General features: G+C 39.7%; 1 protein-coding gene across 2 annotated transcripts in view; it reads right to left on the bottom strand.

Moving 5' to 3' along the window:
- The window catches only part of LPCAT2 (lysophosphatidylcholine acyltransferase 2), a 67504-nt gene that overhangs the window by 33499 nt on the left and 22005 nt on the right, over nt 1-12000 (bottom strand). For both annotated transcript variants that reach the window (XM_072967387.1, XM_006207835.4), the window contains exons 8-9: nt 9417-9471; nt 2464-2546 (exon numbers count right to left, since the gene is read on the bottom strand). In XM_072967387.1, coding sequence (XP_072823488.1) covers nt 2464-2546; nt 9417-9471 — 138 coding nt within the window. The remainder of the gene's footprint in view (nt 1-2463; nt 2547-9416; nt 9472-12000) is intronic.

Here is a 12000-nt window from a genome sequence, read left to right as displayed (position 1 = left end):
AAAAGGTAATGATTTTTCATTAGGCTGGAATTGGTCAACAAGCGACAGTAAATGGAAAAATATTTACTACTTTTTGAACCAGTAGCTTTGGCTCTTTTGCCAAAGTGACATATTTCTCTACTTCACAAATTACTGTGGCCCGAGTTAATCTCCTCATGTCTGTGTGCTTCTGCCAATGGTCATTTTTATTTTGTGTTTTAACTATAATGATAAGAACAGTTGACTTCAGTCCATGGAGAGTAAGGAGAAGACAGGTTCAAGTCCTAGTGGAGTCTTTTACCAGCGGTGGACCTGTTGGCACTTAACTTAAGCCTCACTCATCCCATCTGCACACAGGAATACTTACTTCACAGGGTTATTGTAAGGACCAACTAAGAATGCCTGTGAAAGTGCCAGTTAAAAGGATCAATGGCAACTGGACATATTATAAGTGAACAGTCTATCCAAATCGCTAGGCATCTGCATTTTTTCATCTTTTGAGACTGAAGATTGCCTTCTTGCTACACTGCAATCTTCAAAAAGTACTGATAAGAACTGATAATAAACTCTTATTTCTTCCAAACCTAAACATCCTCCATCCTCAGAGGAGAGCATAATCCCTCCTGCTCAGAGACCGAATACTAGTGAACTAGACTTGGAAAAAATGTATTAATAAGAACTTGAGAAAAAACAGTGAGTGACAAGAAGAAAACCTATGTGGTTGATAAAATAATTTCCTGTAGATCCCTCTTCGTTAAACTTTTATTCACAAATATTCAGTGAAAAAATCATAAAATTATGTCATCAACTGTTATTTGATTTTTGTTGAATCATCGCTAAGAACATTAAATTTTAAACGAATGCAATATGAACAAAGCATTTTTTTTCCTACCTGCAACTAGGCTGTTTTTGATTAATAGCTTTTTTGGTATAAGATTATACAAGGAAAATAAAAATGAAAAACACTTCAGGAATTATAATGATAAACAGCAGAACATAATGGTTAAGAGTTCGGGTGTTGGCAACAGGGAATGTGGACTTGAGTTCCAGCCCCGAGCCCCACTATCTGCCATCATCTTGGGCAAACCACTTAGCCCTCAGAGCCCCAGGGTCCGCACCTGCCTCGGAGCTGCTATGAAGATTCTGCTACTAGATAGCACAAGCGAATAGCCTAGCACAGCACTTGGTGAATGCTTACTGGTGGTAAACACCACTGCCTTAGACCGACTTTGCTCTTCACCATTTTCAGATGCTGTTGTCATGTACTTTCCTACTTGACTCTCATAATAACCAAAGCCATGAGAAAGGCCAGGCAAGGATTAGAATTCTGCCTTTACACATGTGGAAAGCAGTCTTGGAGGAGACTTGTCCAAGACTGGACAGCCAGTTGAGGTCTTTCTTACTCTTCATCCAAAGCCCTTCTACCTCCAGGCCTCCAAGCCCAGGGAAAAGCCATCTAACCTAATCCGTCCTGTTTTTAGACACACTTGAGGAAGTCAAAGTATCTGACATAATTTCTCTCAGTTCCTAATACTCATCTTCGTTCCTAACTGTTGGACACAAGCTGGTCTGAAAACATAAGGGAAAAAAGTGGAAGACATCAAAGCAAACTTTGTAGCTGGTCTGGAAACTAGATAAATTAAGTACATGTAGGGACACATAGCAACAAAGCTTTCGGCTGAACACTGAAACATGTATTCTTTCTTGAAAATAAAGTTATTCTCCTGGGAAATATTAATATATAGTATGCATATCAAACATATGAATATTTGCTTATAATGCCAAACTCAGATATAAAGCTAAATTCAGAGTTCTCACTGAATTTTTACTAAGAGAATAAATACTGTTGGCTTATTAGATCCATACCTACTGCAGGAAATGATTGAGGGAGGTGGTGCCTACGGAGCAGGTGCACACCCGGAGGGCTCTGAGGCTGCTTGGGTGGTGGGATAACACATCCTTTCATTACAGGAGGAGAGGTGATACATCTGATAGGAACAGTGGCCAGTTAAAACTCCCTTCCGTGCAGGAAAATATCTGCCTTATGTTATGCAGCTTCTAAATGCTAAGTTTATAGCCATCCCTTAAGGGGGTGACTTTCCCCTTTTCTATGCACCTACTGCATTCCCTTACAAACTTTCTCCTCTTTGGTGCTGTAATCACTAATGCCTTTGAGACACCGGGTCTTGGCAGCCATATGGAGGCTGAGGAGATAGAAAATGGGCCACGGCAGGAACCACTCAGACAGCATTAGCTTTGTTGGACATCGACAGGCCATCAACATGTCCTTCATGGGGGGATAGGTACAGCTCAGTGGTAGAGCACATGCTTAGCATGCTTGAGGTCCTGGGCTCCATCCCCAGTACCTCCATTTTTAAAAAAAAAAATTAAAAAAAGAAAAAACAAACCTTCAACCGATATTAAATGCCCCTTGCCAATAATTTAAAAACAATTTACCGATTATAACCACATACAGATACTTACTCTGCCATTAAATTCCGGATTCTACTAGCAAAAAGGACAGGATCGTTTTTTTCTTCATCACTGGGTACTTGAACGGGCATAAACTGAAAGACAAATACATCTTCCCATTACACTTGTGAGGCCCAAGACATTAAATGCTAAATAAATCCATTTATAAGCTACCTGTCGTTGTATGTAGCCCCCTGCCTTTCTAGCACATGGGTTACACGAAATAATGCAAAGAGCACTGTGTGTGGACTCAAGAGATTAGAATCCAAGCCCTGGGTCTTTCTGTGTGTTACTGGCATGACCTTTAACTTCTCTATACTGTCTCCTCGACTCTAAAAAGAGGGCCATGATCACTCCCTTCCCTGGTTGTCATAAGGATGAAATGAGCCAACAGATGCCTGGAATTCTGGAAGTTGTAAAACTGTAGCTACTGAGATCTTATTCTCAAAGCTGCCTTTTCTACCACCCACTCTTTGTGTGAAAATGTTATTAGTTGTAATACTTTGTTTTTTATAGTTTATCTTCTCTATCCATTCCTATATTGGTCATATTTTTATCACTTGATCAAACTTTATGTTTAGTCATTTCTCCTGCTTGTATTTCAGCTCTTATATGGGCTTTCTACCTTTTGCTTAACACCATATTTGGCTTTATCATTATAAACTTCACTTTTTTTTCTTCACTTGATATTCTGTGATACCTCATTTGTACTGCCTTTGTTTTTATCTATAGTTTTCTAACATTAATGAGGTTTTGGTGCTATGTTTATGTCATTGCAAATGTTTTGAGCATCTCCTACACACCAGGCAAGATGAATAGGACCCTAATTCCTGCTCTCAAGAAGATCCATATTTTAGTAGAATAGACCGACACAACACATGCTAACTATCATTACCCTTAGTGGGAGGGCTTAAAAGCTTAATTAACTTACTTAACTTTATACACGTTATGTGACCAGGACTCAGCCCAAGGCTGTCAGATTCAAAAACCCTCGTTTTCCCCATAGAACCATCCTTCCTGGAGTATGAGAGCGAAGGATAAGAAATAGTTAATTTGGCCAGGAGGCTGGGAAAAGCAGCCAAAGAGGTTGTACAGAAGAGCTAATACTTGATCTTGACTATTTGAGGATGAACATGATCTTGCCAGTAGGCACTGGTCACTGAATTGTAACTATGAACCAGGTACCACGCTAGGTGCTTCATATGCGTTATTTCATTTCCCTAATCCTTCTAGTTCTAGTCATAAGGAATTGGGGTTCACAAAGATTAAATGACTTGTTCAAGATTTCATGGCCCATTTCCACTCAACAGATACTGCTTAAGTACCAGTTATATGCCAGGCATTGCACTAGGCCCCAAGGACACGACAATGAAGGCCTGCACTCCAGGAGCTCTCCCTGCAGTGGAGTAGAAATTTATGATACAGTGAGCTAAGTCTACCAATAAGAGTGGCCATCCATCAGGCACCTACTGTGTGCTGGGCACTTCACATAAAGGGCTTTATATGATTAACTCTTTCAACCATTCCTTGAGGCAAATTCTACCATTTCTCTTCGACAGGTAAAGAATGTGGCTCCACAAGGTTAAAAACAGTATAACTAAGACCACAGAAAAAGGCAGGGTCACGATGTGAAAGGAAAGAAAAGATCTGTATAAATAGCATCACTTTTGGACTCACATGGAGCTGTTTTCAAATCTCATTCATCATGTTTGAGAAGCCTACGGGCAATGGTGACTCAGAGATGAAGTTTAAGCAAGGGAGTGAAATGACTAGGTCCAAGTTTTTGAGCAGTAGCTTGGGTAGCAAGGAATAGATGAACGCAAGAGGAAAAAGACGTAAGAGCAGGGAGAACCCCCCAGAGACTCCTTCAATCACCCTGTGAGCGATGGTAAGACCAGGAATCCAAGGGAGGATGAAGAGGCCAGTATGGACCCAAGCAGCATTTTTAGGAGAAAATGGACATGAATCATAGGTTAATGTGCTAGATGTCATTTTACTTCTCACATTTATTTTATTAACAGCCTCTCCAAGAGGACAACGGAATGCTGCAGAAAGCCCTGGGCCTGGGTTGTTGCCGTGGCTCTGCTGTGTGACTCCAGAAAAGTCATTTAGCCTATATGGGCCTCAGTTCCTTCTTTCGTCAAATGAAAAATTTTGACTAGATGATCTCTGAAGTCCTTTCCCTCTGGAGTTCTAAGTCTAGCTTTTCACTTAGTCTCCAGTCACTCTTTAAAATGGAAAAATAAACTAAGCCACCAGAGGTCTCCACATCACTTATATATCCAGAGCAACAGGCAATCTGTGCAAATATTTCTAAAAATTCCCTCCATCCTGTTCTAGTAAAATCTCTTCTATTCGCCAAGGAAGAAACCCAAGGAAGAAAACAGTACGTTAAAATCAACGCTCACAGAACATCTAACAAAATAGTGCAATCAAAGTTTTAAATTGCCATATAATCTTTCATTTTAAAAAAAGCTAAAAGATCATTTATAATACACTTGATTGGTAGGTCATAAAAGCACATACTGAAAACTCTAAATACAAAGTGTTGTTACACTGTTAACCAAATATAATACAATGAACTATGGGCTTGGTTCTTCTTAATGCAGGTAATATTTTCCATAAAATGATTTTTAATAATTCTCATATTGGCATGGCATTTATTCTTGAGAAAAAAATTCTGAGAGTTCAAAATAATTAAAAGTTTGGATTTGACAGTCACTGGTCTTGGAGGCCCCATGCCTCCTGAGAAGCAATTGAATGGCAATTCTCATAAGAAGTCACCTCTCCTTGGATGAGACCTTGCCCTCTGTATCACATTTACAATTTGTACAAAGGCATTCAACGCTCACAGCAGGAACACAGCCTTCATTTGGGAAGGAAGGTCGGCCAGAGAGAGGGGACTACCATTATCTGTTACTGAACCCCAACACACATCTAAACACCCCAGTGACCCCAGGGACCCCAGATTTCCTTTCCACATTTATCTTCTCTCATTGTCCCCAGTATCTCCACTGATGACTCCTCTGACATCTTGATTTCACAGCCCCTTCACTTCGCCACAGATATCCTTCTCAGCTCCACCTGGGCCATGACAAAAACACACAGTTCTAATCTCCTCCTCTGACAAGTTCTTCATTCAGTTTCCCCTCATTTACTTCTCCCCAACCTGGTCCTGCAGAGACTGTGAGTACCTGATGGTCACTCTCAGGACCTATTCATCCCTTTCTATCCACTTCCTCCTGGCAACATCCATCTACGCTGGACATCGGGTGTCAGACACTTCCATGTGGCCTGTCACCTAGAATCTGTCACTTCTGCCACATCCATGGTGCTAACCACAAACTCGGTCACCTCTTCTAATCCTGCCTTCCCACTCCTGTTAGACAGTGATGCTAACCAAGGGATGCTAAACAAAAGTACCAAACTTTATTGGCTGAGGCTACTACAAATTCATGCTCGGGTCCTCAGAGCTGCTTGAAAAATTATTTCCCAAGGTGACCATGCTGTCTGTCTCCCAATATAAAAATACTTTTTTGTTTGTTTTGCCAAAGATCTTCCTTCATCTTTCTAATCTGTGCAGATGTGCCAAAAGATGTGATCCTAACACTGAGTCTATTTCTTTAATGTCAAGGTGATGGGCGAGGATCAAGTGCCTTAAACAGAACCTCACAGTTGCTTGGCAGCCCTCTTACACCCCCTTCTGACCTGGTGCCATCATATCTTCCTGTTTCACACATGGTCCATGCTTCTCAAGTTGTAATTCCACATTCATCTCAATGATACTAATGCTAGCAGTCATAGGAAGCTCACTATAAGCTTTGCAAAGGAATTTTCCTAAAGCCAAAAAAAGTCCCTATGTCTATAGATAAGTCATTTTTATGTATCTTTACTTTAACAAGTTGCTTTAAAGTCAATACACTTTGAATGTAAACTAAGATATAGCCCATGAAGGAAACTGATGGTACAGTCTCTGCGAACTCTGTGTTTCCGTTCAGAAACTAGCTGCTGTCTGCATAGTGCTATATAGTCTGACTTTGCTTATGGTCTCTCTCAGGAGATAAACTGGCAGGGTCTTAATTTATGCCATATCTGGGGATGTTCCCTACTAGCTATCTTATTCCCTATGCCCCTAAGCCATCTGCTTGTTAAGTCATACTTGTGAAGTAGCTGGCCGATAAAAGCGACCATTAAAAGATGCTTTAAGTACCCCCACTATGCCACATTATGATTCAAAGAATAACTTTCAGTGGAACCATTCTGTAGACACACACGGCATCACCATTCAAGGAGGCCAGAAGACCAATTATATGGGATGTGAGGTCTGGAACTTACTATATTTTTAAGATCCAAGAGTCAAGGAAATAATAACCTTTTCAAAACTAAGTCTGTGTTGGGGAAGCGGGCAGGGTGTGGGTACAGGAGGTAAGGAAACAGTCCTAAATATTATATTCTCTAGACTTTGAATAATCGATGATTTTGGTAATTAAAGAGTCTGATAATCATCATTAATGAAAGGCCACTTGTGAAACTGATGGATACAGCCTTCAACATACTGAGATGTCCCATGACTCACAAGAGCAAGGGTGTCTGAAAGGACATTTTCATAACAATCCAGTCACAGGTCACCATAAAGCTAAGACCCTATGCTTGAATAATACCTCTTGAATTAGGTTTCCTTAATTAATATTCAAGGAGGTCTAAAAATATGTTAAAAATAATACCTAGGATTTCTATCAGTGTTGAAGAAAAAGGAAGGAGAGGATTGGTGTTTCTGAACAACCAAGCCAACTGAAATTGTAGCAACTAAGTGCACTGAGACTTCTAACCAAGCTGCGTGCGGGGCAGCTCAAGGTGGGCTGGGCTTCCTTTGACGTGGTGAAGAGCGGGCCTCAGAGTCAGCGCCCAGCTCTCCAGTGCCCTGAGTGTCCGGCAGGCTGCTGGGAGACATTTCCCAGTTACATCCAAACAGTGGGGAATTAAACGATTCAAAAATCATGAAGTAGTTAGAGGAGTCCCCTCATAAATCTAAAATAAAATTCTAATTAAAATAAGAACATCCAATTGGAAGTCCACACATTCCCATCTTCCTGCCCTGCACTGCAATTCTTATTCATCAAATCCCTACCTATTCAACTATTTTAAACTGGTTGAAAGCCATTTTGTGTGTGGAGTTATCCACCAAAGGATATATTGTTTCCTTGGCAGAAAATGTTATCCAAACTGGTCTAAGAACTGGTCGGAGAATGCAAATACTGTAATTGAAAAGAAAGAAATCCATGACATGGAAAGGAAGTGTGGTAACAGTGGTCAGGGCAAAAATATGAAGAATTTGCATACCTCTGTTGTAACCTCGTTTGACCACTGACACGTGTGCTAGACAAAAAAATGCACAGTGCTATGTGCATTTCCACATCTATTACTAGATCTTAGCTAAAGAGGGGTAAATTTAGAGGAAGGAACATATAATAAATATATATATTTATTCTGAATTTGTGGAGAAGACAGTATGGCTGTTTTAAGTGTGGGTTTTCTGGGGACTTTTTAGAGAAAGAAAACAGGGCTAACTAGCTAAGCAGCTATTTAAGAAGGAAGAGCAGTGCTCAGTCAGAGTACTTAAACATAATAAGATATTTCTTTCAAACAGGGTTTCCCCAAGTGTATTCTATGGAACACTGGGCATTGGAGGTATCCAGAGGAAAAGAGTTTGGTGGTCAAACATTTCAGAGGTATTGAGAAGTCCTGAGAAAAGAAATCTGATTTATTTTGTTTACCCTGGTACTTCCTAAACTTACTAGGATACAGATTCTTTTTTTTTTCCTTTAGAAGTATCTAAGTATATCCCAAGATTGAGAGTTTTCTGGTCACACTGAGAGATACTGACTGGTTTGAAAAGTGGGGAGGTGTGGCATGTAGTGAATAAACAGGTATTTTCAAGGCAGGCGGACAAGCTGCGAGTCTCGAAAAATTTCACTGAAGTTAAACTACTTTAAATATAACCTGTCTTCCTATGTCACTTGGTATTGATGACAACGTCTAAATGGCTGAACAGCTAAGTTACCTAACAAAGTGAAGAAGGATTATTGTGATGTAAATTAGAGTCCTGTCACTTGGAGCCCTGGCCCCCACTCAGGACTCTGAGTTACGTATGTGAACTTGAGGTTTTCATTATGAAACCTATAGATGCAATTGGAAAATCCAGGCAAGAGTCTGGAGAATTCATATTCTGACCTCCTCTCTTCAGAGGCTACCTGAGGGTTTTCCTAAAACCAACAATATTCTGAATTCAGGGGTCCGTTCCACCGTCATCCCTAGAAACTCAGCACAGTTCTTGGAATCAACCTTCAGAGTCTCAGAAATCTGGTTAGAATTTTCAGAACACTCTAATTCCTCCTCCACTCCCCACCTGCCACTGTAACTCAAACTGAAAAACTGTCCTATGAATGATGATACAAGCCACCTTCACGGCTCTTATCATACGATTTCCTTAGGCTTTCTGTGCGCAGATTGATTCTGAAAGTGATGGTTTCTGAATCTGTGTCTCTCCCACAACCCCAAAGCAGCACCTCTCCGCTTTCATAGAACATCCTTCTCCAAGAAGTTGTGTGGCTCCACCAGCTACTGAAGCCCCTCTGGTCAGGGTGTGAAGGTGTATCATGCAACCAGGCAGAGATCAGCACTCAACGGAACAAAAACATAGGAACAGGTGATGCACATCAGGCCAGCCAGCGTGGTGACATGCTGCAAGTCCCCAGAAGTTAGGAAATTGTATCTCTTAATGCAATTCTAAGGGCTAACTCTAACAGCGTGGGTTTAGATACATAATTTGCCAAAGACCAGGGCTTACTTTCAAGTTGGAGGACTTAACTTCCAATCTTTCCACATCTGGTCTCTCTAGATTGAAAACTCACAAGGAAAGGAAAGGCCAGATCTCAGGTTCTCAGGCTACATTTTGAACAACTTACCTCAACTTCCACCTTTGTGAAGGGCTGGCAGAAAGTGAGTACACAAAGCTGAATGCTGGAAAGAGAGAAGGACATCTTTACCGGGTAATGCAAGGACCACCTAACATGACTCAGTAATCCTTGCTTTACATACAAGCACCCCCACATCACGCTTCGTATGTGTTTTGTATTTGTAAATACCACACTACAGCTCTAACGCTACTTGGGCTTAGAGACCTATTCTTGACACTCGAAAATTGAATTGCTGAATGCAATACCAAATATGTATTTTGAGTCACAGCCACAGCTCAACAGACCACACCTCAAATTTGAAGTCTCCTTGACAACTCAGATTCATCTCCCTAGAGGAACTACCCAAGGCCACGTTTTAAGGTACATTAATGTGTTCATAGAAAAACTCCGGAGAAGAACATCACATTACTAAATTCTTTTCTAATATTACCAAAAATAAAGTGGGTCTTTCCTTAAAAGCTGAAACTTTATCATCATTTTCTCAGTTACCAACATGTTTCCCATAGCTAATTTTCTGAAAATTTTCAGAAAAGTTTCAAATTTCATTTTTAAGCTAGACAAAGGCTTTCCTTCAAGTGGTTATAACCACCCCTGTCAAAGATAAGTTTTGAAACTGTTCCTACTTGCAGCATTCCAGGGTTAAAATTTCTACAGAATTTTTATTTAGCCTCATGTAGATGTATCTGATGAGTGAGAAATCAGGCAGAGGAGATTGGACTATATGTTTAAGAAAACGACCAACCAAAATTTTTTGCTATTAAGAAACTAAAATATGATTTATCTGTAAAACTTGCTTGAAGGAACTTAAGGAATTTAGGAGTTTGAACAAGGAGTTTACTTAAAAGAAGGAATTTAGGAAAACAGGTTTACCAATTCCATAATTAATTATAAAGTGTTCTTGTAAGTGTTGGTTCTCAAACCTTCTGTCTGAAAGGGAAAAAATCTTGTACTAACAACTCCAAGCCACAAAGTCAATCCATAGTGCCTGTCATTAAGTAAACTGTTCTTTAATTATTTAACTTGAGTGTTGGCATTCAATGATTTGAACAGATATTCAGTTCTCAAAATTCTGAATGCTGTAAAAAAAAAATGAAACCACACATAAGATCTCCTTAAACATGACTTCCTCACACTACAGACAAATCAAACACCACTTAATAGACTGACACAAAACAGCTCTTCCATAGAGTCCCCTTCGGGACATTTATTCCGAGCCCTCTCTTCCCTAGGATCTCTGCTTTGTGTAAAATCCCTTTCTTAGACTCTGAGTTCAGAGTAGTACTTGGAAACAAGGAGAACTGAGAAAGCTGATTGAGTAACAGACGCAGTGCCAAGTAGAATGTGAAGTAGGTCAGAAGATAAAAGTTGAACTCCTAAGAGTTTGAGATTTGCAGATTACTAACTACTACATATAAAATAGATCAACAAGTTTATACTCAGGGAATTACATTCAATATCTTGTAGTAACCTATAATGAAAAAGAATATGGAAATAAATATATGTATGTATATGTATGACTGAAGCACTATGCTAGACAGCAGAAATTGACACAACATTATAAACTGACTATACTTCAATAAAAAAATAAATGAAAAAGAAGATAAAGGTGGAAATGGGAGGTCACCACAGGTAAGTGAGAAGTGGCACTTGGAAAAAACAAGGTTGTATCTTTAGATTTTCTCTTTGTTTATAAGAAACCTTTTACTCTGAATATGTTTTTTTTTTCCCTCTCTTTCTCTGCTGAATTCAGTCCATTTTTCCCCCTCTATCATACACGTCTCAGGGTAGAAGGCCAGATGAACTAAACCACTCTAATTTACCCTTGGTCTCCCTTCCAGAAAAGGCTCCCATTTGACCTTTACATCCAGCTGGACTGCTGCAAAGCCCCCAAAAAGTCACAGTGAACCCCAAATCACTCTCTCTATAAGGACTTAACTTGTAAAGGTCCCAAAGATGACACACCACAGGAGATAAAAATACATTATCCACTCAATTGTTGGGCACTTCTTTTTCTAAGATACTCTCATACTATTTGTTTCTCCTCATTTTCCCTTGTACAAACGCTGAAAACCAGGAATTCGAAATGAGCGGCAGCAGGAAACATGTATTCTAGCCAACGGAATACACTGATTTCCTGGAGAGCTGAAGGTAACGTCATGTCTAGATATCCTTTACAATTTGTGCCCTTTATTCTTGGTTTTATTTACTTAACTTCGCCTACCAAGGACTGAAGCATACCAGGAATGTAAATGTCTCACATGTGTCAATGTTTATTATACATGTTACATATGTGAACTTAAGGTTTTCATTATGAAACCCACAGATGCAATCAGAAAATCCAGGCCCAACTATTCTGATTTAAATGCATTATTTCAAAGCAATTTACACACACCAAAAAAAAAAAAAATGGAGAAACTAAGTATGTGGTAGTAAAAAGAAAAATCTAATTTTCAGAAGTAGGGGAGGGAATAGCTCAAATGGTGGAGTTCATGCTTAGCACGCATGCAGTCTTGGGTTCAATCCCCAGTATCTCCATTAAAAAAAGAAAAAACAATAAATAAATAAATAAATA

Source organism: Vicugna pacos, chromosome 9, assembly GCF_048564905.1.
Source record: "Vicugna pacos chromosome 9, VicPac4, whole genome shotgun sequence".
In the NCBI taxonomy this organism is placed as follows: Eukaryota; Metazoa; Chordata; class Mammalia; order Artiodactyla; family Camelidae; genus Vicugna; species Vicugna pacos.
The sequence above is the reverse complement of the archived record's forward strand: the minus strand, read 5'-3'. Positions and strand labels throughout refer to the sequence as shown.